We start from the raw sequence: 26,242 nt of genomic DNA, 5'->3' as shown, positions 1-26,242 counted from the left end.
ACCAACCAGGAGATCTGGTGTAGTTATCGACCCGAGATCTGCGTCTCCGATTGCCCTGTAGGAAGCTTAGTCCACGCTACATCGGGCCATTCAAGATCGTCTGGCAGATCTATGAGATGGCCTATAGGCTCGACCTCCCCCCCCCTACTAGTGTACTCTGTCTGAAATTCTGAATTCACGGCGTAGGGGCTCCACCCTGGAATACCTTATCGACTGGGAGGGGTACAGACCGGAGGAACACTCTTGGGTTGCCAGACAGGATGTCTTGGACCCAGTGCTCCTGGAGGAGTTTCACGCCAGTCACCCTGACTGTCCTGCACCCCGTGGTCGCGGGCGTCCCTGGTGCTGAGTTAGGGTGTCAAAAGCTGCCCAAGAAGGAGAGGGTAATGTCAGAGAACCACCAGCCACTCCTCCCTCCTGCACTCAGCCCACTCGCTCAGCTTTTTCCTCATACTAATCTCCCACATCTGTTTCCAATCTACACTTCCTTTATAAGGCCCCAGTTTCCACTCACTCACTGTCTGATCTAAAGGTTACTCTATAGATCTACACAGGACTACCTTATGCTTTGTATTCTTGCTGTTCCCAGGCTTCGCTTCTCTTGAGGTACTCTGCTGTGTACTAAGGCAAATAAAGCATTATCTACCTTACTCTCGGTTTCCGACTCGTGATCTTTGCGTGACAAATTCGGAGTGTGATTGTAGCCTGAGCTGCAGTCACCATTGCAGTTCATGCCTAAAGGTGTTCAATAACAAATCTTCCTGAACACTTTTCAAATGGGGTAGAGCACTATAGCATGCCACTTAAGACCTTCCACTCCAACCTATGTAAACTATACTGTATCTTCAGGGAGAAAGACAGAAGTTTGTTTCTCTAAGTTCCAGGTTTCCAAGTGAAGGGAAAGTAACAACAGTGTGCCTAAATTTTGTGGTAAAAGTTTGTGGAAAAAAACACTTGTGGCTAGAAAAGTCAGGTGTCCCACGTTTCCGTCTATATAGTATAATTTTTCTGTTGACTTTTTTTTTTATACAGTATTTATTTTATTTTTCTCAAATGTAATAAGGCTTTTGGCTAATGTTAAATGAAGAGACCCTGTCTAAATTGTTTAACATTTCTGAATTTAGATCACTGTCCTTGCTGTGCAAAATATATTCACTGTAACATTAATATAGTTTTAAATTATTTCAAAAGTAGAATCGTAAAAAAATATTAGCATTAGTTCAGAATCACAAACTCCCCCCTTTTTATATTTTATAAAAATAAATATATAAATATAAATGGGATTTCTATTTTTTTTTATTTAACACATGTATAACACATGATCCACTATCAATAAATATTAGACTTATCTTTGGCTACAAGTCTCTGTCTCTACTAAAATAAGCAAAAGTCAGATTAGATGAGGTTCTTTGGTGAATAGGAATTTTTTATTGCATTGCAGTCTAAACTTTCACAAAGTGTTTCTACCACATTCAGGTTCTTGGTATTTTAACCACTGCAGTGTAGTGCTGGCAGTATGCTCAGCATTATCCTGTCTGAAAGTAAATAACCACCTCATTTTGAAGAATTCAACTTGCATTAAATCCTCACCAGCTTTTCAGTCCTGCTGCTAAATAGCAAAATGGGGCCACTTTATTTAACCTTAAACTTTAAAACATGATGATTCATGTCAGTGCTTGATTAGCAGGCCCAAAAAGTCTCACTTTCCTAGAAAGGAGTTATCAGTTAACAAATTATAAATATATGACCATTATAACAAATTTGCTTATTTTAAATAATAATTCATAATAAAAATAAATTATAATAAATATTTTACATTTTGACCTAGAAAGAGTGCCACATCTTGAATACTGAATCATCAATGTGGCCCTTTTTAAAATTTTTAAATTTTAAATCTTTTCATTTCCAGTCTTTGTGAAAAATTGTGAAAATGTCCAATGTGCTCTCAGACTTTTGGATACTACTGTGTTTATACAGTATATACACACACAAAAACGTATGCACTACTGATTGTCAACAGTCAAAGATTTTTTATGCATTTTACCCAGCATGTGTCCCTCAATAAAAACGAATGGCTGGTAGAAGCTGCCTTTCGAAATGCTGAACTAGGGTTTTCAGGGGTTTTTTTCTCCCTCCATCTTTCTGCACTGCAATGCTGGTAATGATATTTCTGAACAATTTCTCATAACCTTAATAATAAAATTGTTCATTAACCAAGGAAACTTTAAAACTTAAAGCATAAATGCCTAGCAATAAATGAAAAAGTCTTTCACTATATATTATTCTATTATGAACAGTGTCATTGTTTCAAATGGAACACTAAACGCTTTTATTGCAATTGAAAATAGTGCTGATGAATGCCAATGGGCACTTTATTATACTTGTGAGTGTTGCTGAACCAGCTGTCTTGTAAAGACCTCATCAGTAATACATGGCCTTCTGTCAAAGTGCAATATTTAACTCAGCGGGAACCAGGTCTTTTTAAGAGTAGGAAAAAACGATGCGTAAAAAAGGATTCTGCAACAAAGGAAGTGAAGGAAGACGTTCTTTTTTTTAGCCTTTTAAGGTTCTGGGTTTGAGAAGTACATGACACTAGGTGTGCTTGTAATTCTAAATTCATGTAAATGGCATAGCATTGCTCAGAGAAATTGTGCACTTTTATTGCAGGTATGTTACATCATACAGGTCTCATCCTGGACTCAAAGCAAATCAGAGGGACTTCTATCCATGAATATTAGCGTGAACAGTTTGTAGCACCCTAGAGAAAGTAAAAAAGTGTTTGGTATTAAAGCCACAGTGGGACCTCTTTTATATTCTGTTTACTGTACATGTGTCAAATCTAAATCCAATGAGCAATGCTAAAAACTAGCTCTCCTGGCTAACTAGAGTTGAGAGACACCACATATGGAAAAGTGGCTTCTCCTGACTTTTTGTTAAAAAAAATATCATATATATATATATGTGTGTGTGTGTGTGTGTGTGTGTGTGTGTGTGTGTGTGTGTGTGTGTGTATTTTTTCAGTCAGCTAATTTTCTATTTATGAGCAACCAGGAAATTCTCACTTTAAAGCTATTTAAAGTACTTAACATGGTGCAACTCTCTTATCCATCTATTTTATTTGTATTGTCCATCAACATATCCTTACTGATGCCTTTCAGTCAATCTAAATATGCTCTGGGCATATGGTCAGATAAATGCCTGGAGAAGATAATGTATTCATAGCCGAGAGGAAGTCATTTAAATAGGTCACCATGCAATTATGTGAATGACTCGGGGAAGTCAAGTCAAAAGTGTTTACTCTCTATGTTCTCCCACTGCATGGTGGGAAATTATGTTAGCATCTGTAGACACCACTGTGGCTAACATCTGGTCCAGCATTGACACAGACTGACATAACAGGACAGATGGTTCTGTGTTTACCTCCCTATGTGTGCTGCAAATTGCAAGACTAATCACCTAGCTGTGTTCAACAAATCAAACAATTTGTATTTCACAGTTGGTCCGTTTCTTACTCACGTTACTTAGGCACTTCAACCTTTTATTCAAAATCAAATTACATTCAAATTTTACTATTTAACTTTTACTGCTACTTAATTAGCCTCATCAAAATTCCTTGCTGTCCCTCATAGCCAAAAGAGTTACCTAGACATTACCTACTCTGTTTTTTCCCCTTTCTTGTGCCTGCTGTTTACTGCTGTCTGTGGTCCTGGAGCATGTCCCACTCCCTGATGCCCAGAGATGGCAGAGATAGCCACTGTGCTGCTTTTCGAGCCACAGAATTGCATGAAATCACCTGGCCCTTTTTTCAAGAGCAAATCTACAGACACAAACATGCTCCCGGCAAAGCTTACTTACAACCACAGACCATGTTCCTTTCACTAGTAAACAAGCTCCAACACTATTCTATGCTGTGTGCTTCCCAAAGAGCAATTTGTATGGAGCCAAAACGCTTGAATTGATTTATTTTCAAGGCCATAAGGATTATGTCTGCGTCAACTAATTGGATTTAAATAATACATGGTGAACGGATATGTGCCAGTTGTGCATGCTTCGTGATAGCTCATCAAAAGCAGACAAAAAAAAAAGACAGCATAGCATGGGGAGAAAACTGGCAGCTGTCTATCAGTTTATACATTCCAAAGAAAGTGGCATCCAGTTTTCCCTTAGATATTTTATGTGCTGACTTGAAGTAACATTTAAACAAGGAAAAAGCATCAATACCAACACTTCCCATTTTCAGCACCTTTATATTTATTCCTCTGCACTCATCTATGTTCAGACAAACAATACATCTTCTCACAGTCTTGTTAATACCCCATAACTTTTCCTCGCATTAGAGAGTGTGTTTTTCCTTTCACAGAGTCTTAGAATTAGCCACCTGTAATGATCTGTTGAATAATCTGTCCTTTAATTCAGACTGATTACAACAGCATCAGCACCTCAAAGCAGCAGGTATGCGTGGAAGATGTATAGTTGCCATAGCAGCATAATCATAACATCACTAGAACTTTTAACATGTTCAAATGAGAGCAGCATATATCAGTTATCAACAATATAAGCATGAAGTAATTTATAAATATAAATGGGATTTTTTTGCATTAAACACATTATGTTTAAAACATCAATGCATACATTGTCAATACGTGGTTGAGTTATCTTTGGCTACAAGTCATCTGCGGCCTGTCTCTATTAGCTTTAGACATTTGAATCCTAATATTTTTCTCCTTTTTTTGGCCATTTTTCTCAGCAAAATTTGTCAAGCAAATGTCATATTGGTGAATGCAGTGTTAAATTGGATTGCAGTCTGAACTTTCACAGTCATTCTACCACATTCAGGTTTTAAACCACTCCAGTGTAGCACTGGCCATATGTCCAGCATTGTCCTGTCTGAAGGTGAATCACCACCTCTTTTTCAAGACTCCAACTTGCAATTAATTCTTACCAGCTTTTTAGTCCTGCTAATAAATAGCAAATTATGGCCACTTTATTCAAACTTTTCAGTACTCTACCAAAAGCATAGTTTTGTAGAGTGTCCGTTCTTTGTTTTTCTGACTAACTAACATCTGATTTGTGGATGTCTTGGATCCATTTTTGTTTGGATGACAATTTCATACATTTCTGGGGAACATAGTTCTGGAGTACATAAATCTGGGGGAATTCTTAGAGCATCTTCTAGTCTACTCTGTATATCATAATTGGTTTTCCAATTAACAGGAGCTGCAATGCATAAGCCATGACTCAGGCACACTGGTTTCTGGGAAAAGGTGAATGTGGGTTAATCTTTTTTGCTGAAATGTTCTAAGTTCAGATTTTTTGTGAGGATGTAAAAGAGGTGTTTAGCTCCATCTATCTAATGCCAGCCTCTTTTCCAGTACAGCTATAATGGTAAGCAGTGTATAATGTATGAGTGTTTATATGAGTGCAGTTTGGCAGGTTTAACCTAGGACTGAGATTATATCACTTTCATGCGATTTTTCAATGTCAAAATCTGAATGGAAGTGGGGGACATGGATAAATGAAGTACGGTAGCATCGACAGCTGGAACATCATTCCACCCTGTTTTTTTTTTTTTTTTAGCTTTTGCCCTTTTTTGAACTACTGCTTCAAATATTCTAAATGAAATGCTGCAAAGGAATATCCAGTCAAAAAGCTTTTATTGTTATTTTAACTATATATAGCTGTGTAGACAGTAAAATGAGACAATGTTTCTCCAGGACCCTGGTGCTACATAAAATAGCATAGAGATACATGACACAACATGGAGCTACATAACAGAATACAGTGCTAAGACTAAAGTAAGTTGTCCTAGCCACATAAAGTTTATTGTGTGCGACCTAGTGTAAACAGATAATACAAGACAGTGTAAGACAGATACACAAAACACAAAATATTGCCGCAAGAAACCCTGCTGTACAATGTGCAAAGGAGAACTGTAAGCAAGAGTGTAATTGTGAATGTAACACAAAATGTAAACACAAAAAGTTGTGCTAAACAGCAACAGTAACAATGAAGTCTTCTTTTTCTTTCGGCTTCTTCCATTAGGGGTCGCCACAGCGGATTATCCGTCTCCATACCCCTCTGTCCTCTACATCTGCCTCTTTCAACCCAACTACCTGCATATGTCTTCACCATATCCATAAACTGTCTCCTTGGTCTTTCTCTTTTCCTCCTTCCTGGTGGCTCCAGCCTCAACATTCTTCTACCGATATACCCCATGTCCCTTTTCTGAACTTGTCCAAACCATCTCAATCTCGCCTCCCTCACCTTGTCTCCAAAACGTCCTACATGCGCTAATAAACTCTAATTAACTCATTTCTAATCTTGTCCATCCTCGTCACTCCCAACGAAAACTTCAACATCTTCAGCTATGCTACCTCCAGCTCCACCTCCTGTCTTTTACTCAATGCCACTGTCTCTAAACCATACAACATCGCAGGTCTCACCACAGTCCTATAAACTTTCCCCTTTCATTCTCACAGATACCCTTTTACAGATACCACCCTCACATACTTCTCTGACACGCCTGACTTTCTCATACACAACTACAACTCCTCTTTTGGCACCCTGTCGTACGCTTTCTCAAAATCCACAAACACACAATGCAACTCCTTCTGACCTTCTCTATACTTCTCCATCAACATTCTCAAAGCAAATAATGCATCTGTGGTGCTCTTCCTTGGCAAAAAACCATACTGTTGCTCACAGACGGTCACCTCTTCTCTCAGCCTGGCTTCCACTACTCTTGGTGTGACTGATCAACTTAATTCCCCTGTAGTTACTGCAGGTCTGTACATCTCCCTTCTTAAAGATCGGTATCAGCACACTCCTTCTCCAATTCCTCAGGCATCCTCTCACCTTCCAAAATCCTGTTAAACAATCTTGTTAAAAACCACTGCATCTTACCTAAAGATCTTCATGCTTCTACCGGTATGTCATCCGGTCCAACTGACTTTCCACTCTTTATCCTCTTAATTGCTGCTCTCACTTCCTCCTTACTAATCCTATTCACTTCCTGCTTCACCAACTCCACACTATCCAACCTTCTCTCTCTCTCATTTTCTTCAGCTGCTCAAAATACTCCCTCCATCTTCTCAACACATTCTCCTCACTAGTCAACATATTTCCATCTCCATCCTTTATTGCTCTAACTTGCAGCACATCCTTCCCAGCTCGGTTCCTCTGCCTGGCCAATCGGTACAAATCCTTTTCTCCTTCCTTAGTGTCCAACTTCTCATACAGCTCCTCATATGCCTTTTCCTTGGCTTTCGCTACATCCCTCTTCACCTGCTGCCGCATCTCCTTGTACCCCTGTCTACTTTTCTCATCACTCTGTCGATCCAAATTCTGTTTTGCCTACCTCTTTCTCCTTATGCTCTCCTGCACTTCTTCATTCCACCACTATGTCTTTTTGTCTTCCTTTCTATTTTCAGAGGAAACACCAAGTACCTTTCTAGCTGTCTCCATTATCACTTCTGCAGTAGTTGCCCAATCATCCAGGACCTCCTCAACCTCACGAGCCCTTGTCTGACCTCCTCCCTCAATCTCACACTACAGTTTTCCGCCTTCAGATTCCACCATCTTATTCTTCTTTCAGTCTTCACTCTCCTTCTTTTCTTCTTCTTTACCTTTATAAAATAATATAAAATGGATGGTGCTGACATGAATGTGTGTGAATCGAAATGAGTATGAGTTCAGATTTGTAGCAGCTCAGTAACACACAGTTGAGTGGGTTTGTGTGTGTCTGTGTGTGTGTGTCTATGTCAATATGTCATGTTTACATTTATTATTATATCGTAACTTCTTTGCACTTTTACTCCACACTAGAACTGCATGCTGATCAGCGCTGCACTGTCTTTCACCTTGCCTATTGGTTATAAAACTTTCTTTTGGCTTCTCCCGTTAGGGGTCACCACAGCAGATCCTCCGCACGTTTGCTTTGGCACATGTTTTTACGCTGGATGCCCTTCCTAACGCAACCCTTTCCAATTTATCCGGGCTTGGGACTGGCACTGAGAGTGGCTGGGGATGGTTCCCTGACCGGGAATCGAACCCGGGTCGCAGCGGTGGGAGTGCTGCATCTTAACCACTAGACCACCAGGGGACCTCACCTTGCCTATTGGTTATATTTTTGTGTTAATTTATGTAGCCCCTTGGCCCTGGGAATACAGTACCTGCTGTAAATGGTTGAAATGACATTCATTGAAACTGTTCTCTCAGTATGTTTATATTTTGGATTTCCACCCTTAGAAGTGGCATAAGAAGAGCTGTTACAGCGCTGAATCACCTGGCTGAATCGATTATGAATGCAAGCCATAGGAATCTTTTTGGTGGTTCAATGCTGTGGTCAGTAGGTGACTGCTTCTACTTTTGTTTTATTAATTTTTCAATCTCCACACCCAGCTTATCCAGGATGGAGCCTAGACACCTATTTGGGAGTTTATGAAACTCATATTTTTCTAACTTCACAACTAGATTGTTTTTGAGAGAGACAGAACCTGCAGAGCACATAAACAACAACAAAGAGAACATGACCATGACTTTTTTTTCTTTTTAGGGAGAATATCGTAATATTCCTAAAACATTTTCTATTGCTGTTTAACAATCACCTCCTTAACTTACTAGAGCTACTTTGTTTCATTGTATCCATTATTAAATGATTGACCAGTGGTACTTCATTACTATGTGATTAAGTGTGGCCTACATAACTATCTTACTGAGCTAATACTGAAAACAAGCATTTGGACTGCTACATATGTTGTTTTATTAAAGACATATTCATTAAGCCTTCAATAAAGTAGGTATAATTTCACTGTGCATCTCAGCAGGTCCATGCTGACAGAGCCATGCTGACAGTTATTCAGCATTTGAAGAAGTTGAATCACTTTTAAATGCATCTCAAAATTAGAATGTTCACCACCATCCTTTATCAGCAACATGCAGTGTATTAAATCATAATGGTTTGGTCTACAAGAAGATTTTACACAAGATTTTAAAGAACTATCTATTGGTTCTCATTAGACAGATTAAACAAGCCACCACAACAGGATGCTTTACATGATAACAATGAAAAGATTCTCCTGAAAAAAACTTCCTAATGGTACTTTGTAGAGGAGTAGCAAGGATTTGATGATCAGAATGACTTCACATACTTACTGTACAATGACTCATCCTGCAAGTAATATTATACATGTAAACTCCTGAACAAAATCTTAAGACCGGGGGAAACATTCCAAGTATTCGCATTTGCTGGTGGATCATAACCAGGTTGTAAGTACTTCTTCAAAATGGCAAAAGAATAAACAAGAGCAAGAGACAAAAAATTGAGAGTAGGCAATTTATTGAAAACTGCATTTTAACTCAAACAGACTGTTGATCAGCTGATCTGAAGTTCAAGAAAATCGCCTTTAAAATAAAAATCTGTGCAAAAATATGGCTTTAATGTCATTGTCACAATGTCATGATCTCCTGATGGCAAAAAGCAAAAAGCTTTCTGTTTTTGAACATGGCAGGAGGCTCCATTATGATCTGGGGTGCTTGTTCCCTTCAATGGAAAAATGGACCTTTAGGTTGTGCAGGGGCCACAACCAGGGGCCTTGTTAGGTGGACATGTTGCAGCAGGCATCCCTCATGACTGAGGACCCTCATCTGTCTGGTAATGAATGGGTTTTTCAACAGGACAATGCTGTGGTTCACAACGCCCACCTGACGAAGGACTTCTACCAGGACAATAACGTTGCACTTCTGGACTATTCTGCATGTTCCCCTGATCTAAATCCCCTTAAGAATGTTTGGGGATGGATGGCAAGGGAAGTTTGTAAAAAAGGACGTCAGTTCCAGACTGCCCTTCGTGAATCCATCTTCACCACATGAAGCAACGTTCCCACCAGCCTTCGGAAACATTTGCACCTAGCATGTCGAAACGAGTGTTTGAAGTTATGAACAAGAACAGTGGGGATACTCACTACTGAGTCCTTTTTTGACACTTTTAGTTCTGTTGTTGGGATTTTTGGGCCGTGTTCTTAAACTTTTGATCAGCTGATGAACTGCTTGTTTGAGTTTAAATGCAATGTTTAATAAATTACCAATCTCTGCCAATTCCCTTGCTCCTTTTTCTTCTTTTGACATTTTGAAGCAGTTCTTACAACCTGGTTATGATCCACCTGCGTGAAATGCGAATACTTGGAATGTTTTCCCTAGTCTTAAGATTTTGTTCAAGAGTGTATACTGTATGTAGTCCAGTCCAAACACTCAGTTCTGTCTGGCAACCATAGAAAGACACAGTACTAGACAGATTGAGACACTTATTGGAGACTTTTCCTTCTGCCCTTATAAGCTAAATAGATAATTTTATGCTTATTTAACTTAACAACATGGATTAAAGAAGATAATTTTAAAATGTGAAAAAATGGCAAAAGAAATTAATATCAACAGCTTTATTATTAGTAGAAAAGCAACACAAATGCAGGTAATTTATATACACACATGCACACTCTTACAGCTAGAATTGTAGAACTAATGACCAGTATAGAATATATATTTTTAAATAATAAAGCATTATGTTTAATCTTTCTGTTAGTTTTGCACCACAAATGACTTAAGCTTGTCAGAGTTATATGATATTAATGCTTAGCTTTAAGGTGGTTATTTGCTTTTTTGTTTTTGCTTTTTGTTGTTTAAAATCCCACACCAACCTATGGATTATAGGTATTGGTGAAACATATCAGTCACTATGATGTGCTTACACATCTTCTGTCAGTTTTGAAATAGATCAAACAAAAATGTAGCTTTTCAAATAAAAGCTGTTTGCTTACATATAGTAGATCTTTATTTCATCCACTCCAGCTCTGACTTTAATCATTTTACACAAAGCCACCATCCCTGCCACACATAAATTACATTCAAATGCACAACTGCTGTTATTCAGCTAACAGTCATGACTAAAGGCAAATATGACCAATATATATTTACTAGGGCTGTCAAAATTAACACATAAATAATAATTCATTTTAACAGCCTTAATTTTATTAACATGCAATTAATGCAGCGCTCATTTCTGTTAGATCATTTTTATAAATAAATATAAAAAAGGTGAAATTTTAACTTTTAACGCAACACACATTTATTCACAACGTCCTTTCTTTAATTAGATATCAAATAAATAAATAAATAAATAAACTCATTTTTAATCACTAAACAAGCACCAAAACCCACCGTGATGCACACATCCGGCAATTAAAACCGTCTTTGTAGAAACATAGCTAAAGATCAGTTTGGGTCCTGATTTAAAACACTGTAATTACTTTAAACGATTTCAAAGAATATTTTGTCTTCATGCTTTATGTTGAGTCTGGTTTCAATCAAAATAAACATACATTTGCATAAAGCATCCACATTTGTCTATGCCCATGTTGAATAGAGTTTTAAAAACTTAAACAGTATTATTTTTAAGGTACATTTAGAACGGATAATTTAATTGTGAGTTAACTCATGACAATCATGCGATTAATTACGATTAAATATTTTAAATGATTCACAGCACTAATTTTTACACATATTTGGAGTATTATTATGATTCATCTGAAATTAGTTGATTCTCCATTAGAAGATCAGATGCCACATTTATAAGACTTCACTGAAATTTGTTGTTTTTAATTAGTCCAAATGTTTTTACTTTGCTATAATTTTTTTTTTTTGCAGGCCACGGGCTGTTGTTGAAAACGCTATGCTACTTCTGAGTGAGCATGCTGGCTTTAAGAGCCTGAAACATTCCCATGTCTCTGATAACAGCACAGAATGTGCACTTTTAGATCGGCAAGATTTAGTTTCTCAATATTTCCATTGTAAAACCCAGTCCTTCTTTTCTAACTGAGATTGTTAATGTTGCACAAGGGCTTTTTTCATAAGTAATTGCTTGGCAGTTCATTTGTCCCATTAAAAGAAAAATGAGATAGAATAAAGAAGTGGGTAAATTATCATAATAATTTCTTTGTTCAGACATAAATAATTACAATAAAACTTAATTAAGCAGTGTGCACATTTGGTACCAGTCTGTTGTTAATTGCTGCTGAGGAAATGTCAAATCAGACCAACAGAGATTTCTAACCCAGAATGCATGTCAATAAATGTTCACATGTCTCCAGTATGTGTCATGTCCTTGCTGTTCCTGCTTTCAACCCCTATACAAGGTTTAAGTGGGACACAGAAATGCTGATGCAGGACTACCGGATTGTTCTCAGCTTGTGTGTTGGAAGACAACTAATTCTCCAGGAAAAAAATCTAATCAATCTCATTTTATTTCTAAGCCCTTTATTGTGAACCTTTACTGTGTACTCATTATGCAGCCACATACTGGCCAATTTATATGAAATAGTTTTAGGCTTGTGATTCGCGCAGTATGACAGTAAGGACGCAGAGGGATTGCAAAAAATAGAACAGGTATGCAATAATTTATTTCTGCAAGTTGTTAATAGTTAGCTTGCCGAAAGGTGTGACCTTTATACTTATAAAACATGCCTTAATGAGATTACTTGGAAAGAAAATGTTTTTGTAAACTGTAGCATAAACACGGCATTTTACAGAAGAACGCTAGATAAATTCCAAGTAAAAGCCCATCTGTTATTCTTGGGAGTTTCTTTGCTTTATTTTCATGGGCTTTTCATATTTATTTTCTTGCAACATTATTTTCTTGCAACATTATAACAAGATGTGAAAAATGAATAATGTCTATGCAATCCAGTGTAGGGGACTCATTACTAGAACATTGGCATTTCGTAGAAATTCAGTAAAAATGCAGGGAAAGCCTGTGTGCACTATTTAACATCGAATTTGCTGTCTTTCTCTACTTAATGACTACAAATAGATTCGGTTGACGTATTTATGCAAGAGGTATGTAGCTACTTTTGAAAATATAATAGTGTCCCACTGTAATCAGGCCAAAATATTAGTAGCACTACATATTACATTACCATTGTTATTAAATCAAAAAGTCTGAACTGTTGTCATGTGTCCAGTTTTAAAACTTTTGACATTGTCTTGTTACACCCTTTGAATAAGTTATATTACAAAGTATGACTTAATAGGAAGTTATGGTCAAAGAAACTGCAAATGCTGTCCATTATACTCTTCCACCTGTATTATGACCTCCATCTACCAAATCTAAAAAACTTCTGCAGATTTAAGAGACAGACGGCCCATCAGGTGGCTGATCTATCACCTACTCAGCTGGTCCTTTGTCCAAGTCCTGTCACACTCTGTTCATCATCACAGAACAAGAGGTAAAAAGAGAAGTGAAAAATAGTGTAAAGAAAACAGCTGACCCTCACACCAAGATTCCTTAAACAGTGTTCCGGTCCCACATCTTTACAGACTTATTCGACTGGTCTTTGGAGCTGAATGCTGTTCCAGCATGCATCAAGACATCAGTCATTTCCCAAATCCCCCCAAAAAACAAGATAAACTATACATAGGCTTAGTAAATACCAAATGGTAGTCATCACCTCTCTTATTTTGAAGACCTTAGAAAGATAATGAGATTTCTTAAATCTAATACTTCTATCTAGATTTCCCTCCAGAGCAACATATCTGTATATGAGGAACAGTTAATATTGAGCTTTATTGAATAACAAAACACCAAAACTCTTCAAACGAAAATGCCTGGATTCTTCTTGTTGATTTTTGCTTGCCATTTAATACCATCGTCTCTGAGCTCCTACAAGAAAAACTCATCTGTTTAATTTAAAACTCATTACAAGGCTCCATCTGTACATGGATCACAAACTTCCTCTCTGACAGGAAACAGTTTGTGAGATTCGGCCCCTAATTTTGTGAGTCGAAAATCAATGGCTGCAGTCTGTCATGACTGGAAGACCTGTTCATCAGCAGGGCAAAGAGGCAACCAGAACAAATCATCTCCCCTATATCAAAAACTGGATTCCACTTCCTGATACCAAATGCCATTGAAAGAGTTTCTTTCCACTGGCAATTTCTTTTATTAACCAAGCTGGCGAGAAAGCAATCCATAATCACTACAGTGCTAATCTACCAGTAACAAGCAATCACACACTAAATGATTTTTCAAATAACTGCATTTATGGCTTCTGTTTTAAATACATCATTATTACATAAATGATGCATTAATATGATTAATTATAATATATTATTTATATAACAATTGTTCCATTTTGTGTAATGCACTCTGACCTGCTACCAGCTCTTATCTCTACCTCCACTGTAATAAATTACAACTGAGCCTACTATTTTTGGTTGAGGTGTAATACTTGTATATTAGGATGGTAATTGTGTTTTGGGAGTGGTGAATGTATCATATTGTGAGTAAACACCAAGGAACAAACTTCTAATCAATTTAAATGTACATTATATGGTTAATAACAGTAGCTTTAATATAACAGAGGTTGGAGAAATTAAAGGTTATTCTTTATGTCCTTCCCACGTACAGTCAGCTCTTTCTTCATTTCCTATTTGTTTTCTATTCATCTTCAGCTCATATTCTCCAGCAAATTTAGACCAAATGCCAAAGTAGTGGTATATAAAAGGGGTATATATCTTTTCCCCACTTTATATCTGACTATTAAAATATTTTCTCAAGCATCAGCCTTCTGTCAGAGTCCTGAGGGAGCCCTGCTCAGCTCTAGTGTTTAAAAGCGGATCCTGGTTTTCTGATGCTTGGCAGTGGAGATCTGAGCTGCTCCAGTGTTCAGTCACCGTACAGCAGTTCTCCTCGTTTAACATTACATCTACAGGTCATATTAAAACAAGCCCCAGAGCTACAAACTGCAACCCACAGATCACTATTATTTCTCTAAGGCAATGACTTTTGCAATAATATAATGGTTGATTAATAAATATAATGACTATAATAAAAAAAATTATCTAACATTTAGTAATTACAGGTTACAGAACTGTGATTCTCATTAACCTTTTTAAATTGTATACTGATAATGCTAAAGATTTTACAGTGAGAAATACACACATATGAATTTAAAAATGAAAAACAAAAAAAATAGATAATTGGTCAAATTAATTGTGTATTTAGAATAAATACAGAGTCTCAGAGACATAGCAATATTTTTCATGTTACCTTTTTTAATATTATAAGTCTCTTGGGTGGGACAATAGGATTCTGTTTACCTTCACTTAGTAGACAGCTGTATTTCATTTAAAAAACAGGACAATACTTTCCTATACTTCATTACCTCAAATAACTGGCCACGGTTTTAATATCTTAGTCTGACACACTACTGCCACCATGTGGATCACTATTGAAGTTTCACATAATGATGAATGACTACAATGATTATTCAGTGGATCAGGTTGGAGCTCGTAACTCAGTCAAAAATAAAGCCAAAATGTTTCTGAGATCCTCTGGTCTATATCTTCTAAATACCAAAAAAATCCTCGCATGATATGAGTTTAATGATGATGATGATAATGATGATGATGATGATGATGACTGGACAGTGTTTCTAGCTTCAAATCAAGCAAGGTTTCTTGGAAGTCAGGTCAAGTCAAGTTTATTTCTATAGCCTTTTCACAACATACATTGTATTAAAGCAGCTTTACAGCAGTTTTCTTGGAAACACAAGAATGACTGAATGCCTCCTATCGAACTCTACTTTGGCATGCTCATAAGTTTATCACTTATTCACTGCTGTGAAGAAAGCTATGAATGAGTTCCTCACTTAAGCCATCAAACAAGAGGTATAGAGTATATCTGCTTCACCTGCATAATCTCTTACATACGTCTTCATGCAGAAGTGAATGGGTTTTGGTTAATGCAATGATTCACAATAAAGTACAAATATTTGTTACATTAAGTCATGAGCACTTAAACATGGATGAAATGTCAGAATTTCCACCAAGCATTTCACTAGTGCCAACAAATGAATACACATTTGAAGGAGACAAATGGAAAAGTGACCTAGTCATTAAGGCTATTTGAAGATGCTATATTAAATGGATGCCTCCTCCATATTTCAGGCATTCATTAATACTTCAAACTAAGAGTTTTGGAAAATTAATCATCACAGAGATTGAAAGCCTCTTGATTTATTGCCCCCTCTGTTAAAATCCATGCAGACAACACCTGAACTGATTCTATATTGAATCTGAACCTGAAAAATTAATGTGCCTAAGGTGACTTCCCTGGGGTATGATATCAGTAAGATGTGGATTTTCATGGGTGAAGTTAAGAGCAGCTGACACCGAATGGCCAATCCTTAAAACTGTCAAAGATTTTTTGATATTCCTGATAACTTTTGACATCTGCTACATAGGATTAATCTCCATTACCCTGCTAAAACCATGTATACACAATCTCAACTGGAATTTACAATGACTACAAAGGCTTGTCAAATTGGTTCAAATTGGGAATAGCAGTGAATATTGAAATGAGCTCTGGAAGTAGAAAATCACATTTTTTCCTATTGTTACAGGGAATGATTAAATACGTTCCAGGAGTACCTAGGCTGATCCTCCTCATTAAAAAAAAACTATACTAGACCATTACTACTGAGAAATGGGATGTTGAATGGGCCATCACCGGATATCGTGGTGGTTCAAATGTGGGTATCCCAACCTTCCACCATTTCCAGCTATAAAAACCTACCACTTTGAGAGATGCTAAGCACTTGGGAATTGTTTCTCCTTTAACAGAAGCAAATTATGGTTTCATAAAACCTACGAGATAAACTGTTCGTTTAACTACCAAGTCACATTTTGATATAAATGTTGGGGTGAGTAAGTGAGTAATAAGTGAGTTTGTTGGTGTAATAACAGTACAATTGCTTGCAAATTGCAACTAAGAGAATTAGTTCGGTTTCCTGGCCTGTCTTGAATATGGTCATCTTGCATCACTCTGCTTCCCTGGTTAATTCCCCTCCACACCCTATCGATCTTGAAGGTCAGCCAGCTTACACCATTAAGGATGGGTGACTCATCTGACAGGCTGACAGGTGAAGAATGACTCATCTGACCGTATCACATTTCCCACATCTCTGTAGACCAGTGTCTGCCTTTTTTGCACCACTGAACTCCAATTATACCTGCTATGATATCCCTCTCTATGTGTGTGCTGTCAGGCTGTTCTTGCTGACAGTCTGGCCACATGCTACATTGTTTTTTCTTATATATCTCTCTAGTGCACAAACATCACAGCATCGAATTTAAGTGCAGTCAGTGTTCCTTTTGAAACTCTGCCCCTAATGCATTATGCTTTTTCAAATTTTGCTCTTGAATCCCTGCCCCATTAATAATCCTCCTCTTTCAGTGTCACTTCAAATGTTTCCTCTTGCTATTTTGATCTAAAAATGTTATTCACCTGAACCTGCTGAGCTACAGACCATAGGAGAATATTACTAACTTATTTCTATCATGCACCAAATATGCGTGAAAGCATTTGCATCATGTTTCTTCACTCGTTTATTTAGTTTTTCACATCCCTGTGCTTTTATATACCAATCTTTAAAAGTATAGCACTGCATATCAGCAGATGCTTCTGTCACAATATATAATTATCAATAGGCTTCTTCAATCTAATTAATTATTCACACAAAACAATCACAACATGAAAATGCCAAAGAAAAGTTCATTTGTTTTTTTATTTTGGATTTGAGAATTCTTCACATCCAAACAGTGGCATGGTGTACAGTTAACCTACATCATAGGGAGGAATCAACCAGCCAAACACTCATGAATAAACAGCATCATTAGACAAAAGGGTTAATAGGAAGGCGAAAAACAGTATGTCAATATTCACAACCCACTAGTACAGACAGACGCAAGTTTGGTTTTATGAATGCTGTGTCTAGAGAAGGAGGAAGTCTGTTACCTTAGCATACATACAATCAAGCATACATACATACAATACACACCCATTAAGAGCATACGTTCTCAAACTGACAGAAAAAAATTAAAATAAAGAATTCATGGTCTACTTACAGTCCATAACGGACAGGAGTGCACAGAGTGCCTCAGTAATCGTGCAAGTACCGTAAAAGATTTGATTAGGCCTTAAATACTGCAATGCAATAGCTAAAAGGATAGGTAGAAGGGTTATACAAGGAGCAGAAAGTCAAAGCTCTTGTGCAGCACAGTCTCAGGTCGTACGGAAAGGAGATGGGAATGATAGGACTTCTATAATGCACATACTGAAAGAAAACAGATGGCAGTTATAAAAACATTAGAATGTGATATAGGTTGCAGCCTTCATACATCTGTCATTAATCTCTAGCAACAAGTTCAACAGTTCCTACTCATGAGCACTTTCCAAGAATTCAGTGCAGACCAAAAAGTCATCTATTGATAGCTGAGCAGAGTTCCTGACAGTCCAAATTATAATATGATAAACTTCATGAGCCTTGATCATAAAAACAAGACAACAAAAATGCATGTGCCACAAAATTGTACATGTGCTGTGTAAAAATGTGCTGTTTGCTCATATCTGAAGTTGTGTTTAAAGTTTCTTATGAGATCTATAACACCCTTATTGTTATTATCCTATTATTGATTTAATGTCACAACCCAAGTCAGGCTGGAGGGCAGCGTGTCCATATACATTCTTTAGTTGATTCCTTTATTAAGAGATGATACATTGTGCGATTTGTTGTAATGGTGCACAACTGTTTAGTGCTCGTTTGTATTAAACGCTCTGTTCTGCACACATTGCATTTCATTGTTTTATATGTGACAGTTTTCTGATTAAACATAATAAATCCAGTATTCTCCAGTAGAGGGAGATGAAGAGCACGAAGAGAACTCCCTCACCTTTCCTCTGGAGGGCAGTGCAGGACCTGCTGCAGGATTTAAGACACAGTGTCGGGGCTTTCAGAACAGAAACCACAGGAGTCACCAGTCAAAACTGGAACTAACTTATGGTAACTGATCAGAGCACCACTACATTCAGCATGCATGCTCATCTGTAAAAGTATTAAACCATACCGTTCCTCACTAAAGTGGGACCCCCCAAGACTACATCTTTTGTACCTGTATTATTATTATTATTAAAATTATTATCAAGAGGCTATCCTGGAAGCACTGGATGTGAAGCATGGATGGAATGCTAGTCCCATGCACCCACACACACCCACACACATACACACATACATACATACACACACAAACATATTCATACACTTTTTCACACCTATTGCCTACATGCTTCTTGGAGGATGGAGAAAACCAGAGAACCTAAAGGAGACCCATGTGGATACTGGGCTCGAATGTACTCCAAACTCATGGATAAAAGACTGTGCAACGTGGTAACGATACAGGAGCCACCACCACACCATCCATTATTTACTTACATGTAAAAACTAATTAAGGTACGTAGTTAAAGAAGGTTAAACTTTCAGGACTCTGGTGGTGTTGTGCAAGTTTGTGATTAAGTTTGAAAGGTACATGGCATACACCTTTCCCAGGTAAAATGGACAAAATAATAGTACAAAAGATGAGCCCTTAAAAGTCGCATCCCCGTATGAAGGAATGGTAGAGTTTATTACAGTTTTGTTTGAGGGTTGCTGTTTCTTTTTGTTGATGGTGCTTTTTTTTACCGAGGCAATCTTAAAAAGGCCACACTGCACATGTATAATTGGAAAAATCGTGAATGAGAATGCCACATTCTCTGGCTTTGACATGACATTTCATATGTATGAATCAGTGCGTGAAGTGTCACAGAAATGCAATGCTGAGACTGATAAATGACTCTCCTTGTCTCCTTGTAAAGGACCGCGTGATAGATCTGAGAAAGGCACAACTGCATCGTCTCAGAAGCACATGCACATCTGTCACCCTCCCATGCGCAATGGAAGTCCATGCAGAAGGTGAGGCCGAGCTAGCCGAACTGTAATTAGCGACCGTCCAGAAATTACTGATTGCTAACACAACTCAGGTATAAAATGCTGACAGTAAGATAAAGGCCAAGTCATTGTCAATAAAACATAAAAAAAAAAAAAAATGGCGCATTGAGTAGGGGCTCCAACTTAGACACAGACACCAGTGTGTGTTTAAACTAAAACTAAATAACGAGCCAGATAAGGACGTCTGTGCTGTTGATACGTTAAGACAAGGGCTTCACTTTCTAAACATCATCACATTGCAAACCAAGCAAAGTGTGCAGTAACAGTACTTTTTTCTTTTCCCAGCAGAATTATTCTTGCAACTATACAAGCATTTACATACTGTCAGTTTGAGCAGAACAGGCAAGAGTTGGCAAATAAGAAAGCAAAAAAAAAAACAAAAACAAGTGGACATGTTTGATTATCTGCAGCGGGGATGAGATTAGAGACTGACTGAAGCAGATAATTGGTTCAGTCGGGCAATCATCATGCCTGAGTAAGAATTCCTCCTCCAAGTGCACTGAGCAGAAGGAGGGGGAGAACTGGAAACCAGTTAAAGATGAACTGGAATCGAAGTGACAGAATGGGGGCGAGTGAGACGATCCCTGCAGGATCTGCTTTGCAATGAAGTGGGAATTATTAATCTGGGATTAGCATGGATATCCATGCCTCTATATAAACCCATGTGTTAGAAATATGGTGTACTCAAGCCCTTTAAGATCAAATTAATAATGATATAAATAAGAACATTATTGTAAGTAAGTAACATGTAGAATAAGTTGTACAAATTGTAGACAAATGTAGCTAGAAGGGGTTTGTAGGTTTGTGGCAGGAGATTAATTGTCACTATGGTTGTACTAGTGGTCATTTTCTTTCCATAGATTTTTCAATAAGCTACAGCACCACCTACAAAAGTTGAGGAAATATGGGTACACCCTGCCCTAGCAAGGTAAAGCTATATTTATATATTATATGTCTTTGTTGGATATGTTCAATAATAATATTATCCTTAGGTGGATTTGGTTTCCTTATTCATGATAATTAACATTGACATCTAATGAGTGTGATTTAAAAAAAATAAAAAAAAAGATCAGGAGTTCTTTAGCATTTCCTTTGTTCTGCTAGTTTCCAAACAAAACAATTTTAGGATGCTGAGCACCCACAAATATCCTGTTGAGGGACCATTTTGCACCCCAAGAACCTGAAGGCTCCTTATGAAAAGAAGGGATTGTTCAAACAGGAATAAATGTCTTGGTCCAAGTGTGTTTCATATGTATGAGTTTGAGAAATGCTTTCCTGATGAAGCCAGAATAAAGTGGAATATATTTAGCAGTAACGGCTCAGACGGCAAACATAAAGTACCCATATTTATAAATGCAATCTTTGTTTGCTGGTTGTGACTGGTTGCTGTGAAATGCCATTTATTCTTGCCTGCTCTGTCCCTAAATATACATGTTTGACGTTTAAAAAAAAAAAAAACCTACTTAAAAATTATATACAAAGTAAACTATATCTTTACCACAGGTTTCTTACAATTAGTTGGCAATGGATATTGGTTTCAGTTTCTGCATCTCATATATGATTACAACTTGGCTATGTTGTTACTTAACTGAACATCTCTTATACTACAAAAACAAAAGGCATTACCAGTTCAAGTACAGTATATCTCTATTTACAACAACCCACGTGGGCGGTCCTGAAGTCACAGGCTGCTTTGAATGACAGTCAGATTCTAGGGGAGGGGCTGTTTAGGACCTCCGCTAAGAAAGAGAAAGAGAGAAAGTGCTCCAACCCTCTCAATAACAACACCTCTGGCCGAGCATTGCAGAGACAAACAAACAAACAGTAAATTTGTTTAGTATTGCTCTACTGTGTGTGACTGACCAACTAGGCTGACCCATCATTAACAATTTTGATCAAGATGTTGATATAATCTATATTTAAATACACATATAGATAGTGATATGTGTGTGCATGTGCATGTGTGTGTATGTGTATATATTCACACAGACACACCTCTGCTATATAGTAATATATATACTGCAGGGTCGAAAATCTCCAAGACTCCAATTCTAAAACGTTGCTCAATTTGTTAAAAGCAAACACACAATTCCACTTTGTGAATATCTATTATTTGTTGTGAATATGTTTCAAATTATTTTATACTGAAATTTCGCTGGAAATCCAGTTTGCTCTTCTTTTTTAAAAGGTTGTGCTGCCATATATTACAATTTAATGGTAACACGTTTATACAATTAATTCTTTTACGACTAAACTTGATATTGATTTCATTATTCTGTGTCTCATTATCATAGCTACTGTTTTATTATCAAAGCTACTCCGTTTTTTAGTAGTGGACTTTTAGACCACTTTTATATGTGGTACAGAGATGTTATTATTTTCCAGTACATTTTTACACCACGTTTTACCACACTGAGTGCTCTAAGAGTAAACCTTGCTACTTTCTCTGCCTCATTGCCTTAAATGCCACTGCTCATTTTTGGAGAGTTTTGAGGCTCAAAAAAATAAAATAAAATTTTGCCTTTCAGTTGAGGCTGGCTGTATTACAAATCAGAGAGCCAACCCTGACCCTGTCTCCTGAGCTACATGCTGCCTCCATGTTTATCAGCTGTGTTAGAGGAGGGGCTGCTGGGAAAGCTCTTGTCAGTCGGGGTGATGGCAGGGCTGCCAACTCCGGATGAGCCAGAGCTGCTTGAGCGCTGCTGCTGAGAGGGCACTGGGCGTAAGGGCCTTATAGCTGGAGGTCGCAGCTGGGCACTGGGCACCCTGGCACACAGTGCTGGTTTGAATGTGCTCATCATCATGGTCTCAGAAGCACTGGAGGAGGAGCTGCTTCCACGTCTCAGAGCCGCCTCGGGGTCGCGGATGGCAATTGTGTGTGAGGGGCTGGCTGGCTCTGAGCTTATAGGATTTTTCAGTGGCTCCAGTGTGTCCAGCACCACGTCAGGGGCCTGCTTGGCTGTGTTCTGACGTTCCAGCTCGCGCAGCTCATGCAGAGCTGTGCTCATCGTCTTCTCTATATCCTGCACGATAAACAATTCACAAAGACATTCATTCTCACAAACATAGTATGTATTAACATAATAACCAGTGTAATTTACCAAATACGTTTAAAAATATCCAGCCTCTGTCATACAGGTCAGTCACTTTATCTGCATAATTAGTTTATTACTGCTGCATGTAGTAGCTTCTGTGATAAAGAGCCTCTCATTCAACTATGGCACAGCTGAAACCATATTTAGTAGACATGACATCAGATTTGCCAAAGTACCAATCAGAATTTGCCATCTGTTTACATAAGCTCTTCAACTTACAACCACAGTACCAAGAATTTACTTCTATCTGATGGATACAACTTATTTTTCTTGAGCAAAACTGTTCATATGTTATAAAAGTAAACATATATGACCAAAAGTCTGTAGACACCTGACCATAACATTCGTATGTGCGTTCTGAAAATCCCATTTACTGCTATAATAACAGAATAACAGCTTGTGGAGATTTATATTCATTCAGCCTCAAGAGCATAAGTAGATTCAGGTACTGATGTAGGATGAGGAAGCCTGGGGTGCAGTCATCGTTTCAATTCATCCCTAAAGTGTTCAGTAGGGTTGAGTTTAGAGTTTTATAGCCAGAAGTGGGAAGTGATGAAGTACAAATACTTCGTTACTGTACTTCAGTAGATTTTTCTGGTATAATGACTTTACTTCACTATTTATTTTTCGGACTACTTTTTACTTTCACTCATTACATTTTTCACACAAACATCCGTACTTTATACTTCTTACATTTTCAAACCAGACTCATTATTTTAGTTTTAATCTATTTGGTGACATGATCAATATTTTTTCTTCTCATGATCAATACCAATTCTTAAAAAAGGGAATTTTTTGTGACTTATTATACTTGGTTTATTAAAGACTCAAGAGTTTCCGGGATTTGTAATTAAATTTCTTGAACAAATAAACAAAATTAAAATCTGAAAAAGCCAAGCATCACTGGCAAAACTCATAACAATAAATAGTTACTAAGCAAGTTGTCATGTGATACCTGGCAATTAAATTAGAGTACAGTAAATTTCACATTTTTCTTGTGGTATCACTATTGTAAGCATTGGTTACATTGGTTTGTTAACATGTTTGTTTGCATTTAATTAGAATTATTGTAAGAAATATATATTTGTTAAATGCTAACTATGTTTATTGACAAGTATTTAGTATCACAAGGGTTATTTAAACAGTTGAGACAGTGTTATAATGGGCTTTAAGCCTGGAATACTATCTTTAGTTGCAGAACAGATTTATAGTCAAGGTTTGAGCTTTGGCTTTGCAGAGCGCCAGGCTTAGCCATAAGTTTATCTCAGGGTCCCATATGTCACTGCCGTACTTTATCTATGACATTTATACAGCGCCTCAGCCTGGACTAGCATGCTATAAAACTCACTGCTCAGCTTCTCTCATTCAAACCAATGGGCCTGGCTTATGATTCTACAAGCTGTATGAAAGCTGTACTGATAAGTGGTGTTAAACCACACAACTATGCATATACAGACAGTCAAGATAACAGAGATTAGGCACACATAGACACTCACTCAGGCCCTGATAAGCTATACATTAATCTATACATAAACTATAAAAAAAGGAAACATCATGCCACATAAACTGAGAATAATGAATAATCATGTACATAATTTCTCTCTCAAAATATAAGATCACCAAAAATAGCATACTATTTAGGTTTACACCTTTATGCCATAAACTCTGTCCTTGTGTAGCTCATTTGTTTCCCATTATCTTAAGTTCAAACACACACTGAGTTGCTGGAATATCATTAGCTGTGCACTGTGCCTGGGTGCTCATTATTAATCTCCCGCCCAACCAAATGGATGACTATGCGAAAGACTATTCTTGGTCAGCCGTTTCGCCTAAGGGTCACATGTGCACAGACTCTCTTATGGTAATTGATGCATATATATATATATATATATATATATATATATATATATATATATATATATATGAAGCTAATTACAGCCCAGAGGAAACTTTCATCTAGAGAAGGTCAAATAGACATGACCTAGCATTTATTAACAGGTGAAATATTATGGCAATAATATAGCTTGTCACATTTCACACATTTTGCACTGTAAAAAAAAAAAAAAAAAAAAAAAATTATATATATATATATATATATATATATATATATATATATATATATATATTTTATTTTCTGACCTCAGCTAAGGCCTCGGCTTCCAGGCTCTTGTGGTCTCCCAGGCTGCTGTGACGTGTGCCAGTGTTCGGTCTCAGTGGATGGCCCTCTCCATACACTTTTCTCTCAGGGTAGTTTATCGTGCCAGCGCTACCAAATGTGCCCAGGCGTCTCTTATCAGGACTCTCCATGCGACTCCTACTGCTCAGCATGGCTTTGTGAGGGCTGCTGGGACATGCAGCTGCACGAGGAGGCGTGTCTGAACCGCGTGGAGGACTGTGGCTCTCTGTGGCACTGCGACGCCGTGGGATAGCAGCACCATCCGAACGCAAGCGTACCCTCAAAACAACAACACATGCATAGTTAATTACACTGTGACAAAACACTAATTTACTCCAAGGCTTCTAAAAAACATCCTGGGTGGCACAGTGACGCAGATAATATTTATACAGCTTTAGGGTTGCTTTCAAAACCATGAAATTTAGTTTTTTCCTTTAATTTGTCACCTATCAGTATATACAACATTCACAGCAACGAGTAGAGAAAACTGATACAGGTAGACCCCGATTTACAATGGTTCAACTTACGATTTTTTTAATTAATTTAAAAAATTGAAAATTTCCAGCACCATTTTATTACTGTCAGGATAATCTCCCGCCTTGTGAGATGCTTTACTCTCGGCAGCTGTCAACAGAGTTCAGGTGTTAGAGTGTGTATTATTTTTCTGTGTTTTTGGTGTTTCAAAGCCCAATTTTAGCTCCTGCCTCTCTTCTTTTTTATTGTCATCACCGGACACAGAAACAGAGCGTGTCCGGCTCTGCCCTTCACTCGCAAACTCGTGCACTGGCCTGTTGCCACATACAGTCTTAGGTATGGAATTCACCAGAGCTGCACTGGTTGTTGTTGAGATCCTCTTTATCTCATAATGATATCACGGAGCTGCTGGATTTTAGACACATGGCGCTTCTCCACTTTCCGCTTGAGGATTCCTCACAGGTGCTCAATAGAGTAAATGTCTGGAGACATACTTGTCCACTCTATCACCTTCACCTTTAGCATGGCAGTTGTCTTCTTGGTGGTGTGTTTGGGTCGTTTGCATGCAAGAAAACTGCCTTTTGACCCAGTTTCTAAAAGGAGGGCATTATATTCTGCTTTCTGAA

At 37.7% G+C, this 26,242-nt stretch overlaps 1 protein-coding gene across 2 annotated transcripts in view; it reads right to left on the bottom strand.

Moving 5' to 3' along the window:
- Positions 1 to 17,596: 17,596 nt before the first annotated feature.
- Positions 17,597 to 26,242, bottom strand: part of srgap3 (SLIT-ROBO Rho GTPase activating protein 3) — a 113,415-nt gene continuing 104,769 nt past the window's right edge. For both annotated transcript variants that reach the window (XM_046851047.1, XM_046851051.1), the window contains exons 21-22: positions 25,106 to 25,421; positions 17,597 to 22,894 (exon numbers count right to left, since the gene is read on the bottom strand). In XM_046851047.1, the coding sequence (XP_046707003.1) occupies positions 22,454 to 22,894; positions 25,106 to 25,421 (757 nt within the window). In that variant the 3' untranslated portion in view covers positions 17,597 to 22,453. The remainder of the gene's footprint in view (positions 22,895 to 25,105; positions 25,422 to 26,242) is intronic.

This window comes from Silurus meridionalis, chromosome 1 (assembly GCF_014805685.1).
Source record: "Silurus meridionalis isolate SWU-2019-XX chromosome 1, ASM1480568v1, whole genome shotgun sequence".
Taxonomy (NCBI): Eukaryota; Metazoa; Chordata; class Actinopteri; order Siluriformes; family Siluridae; genus Silurus; species Silurus meridionalis.
Note: the sequence above shows the minus strand (reverse complement) of the source record. Positions and strands in the feature narration are given on the sequence as shown.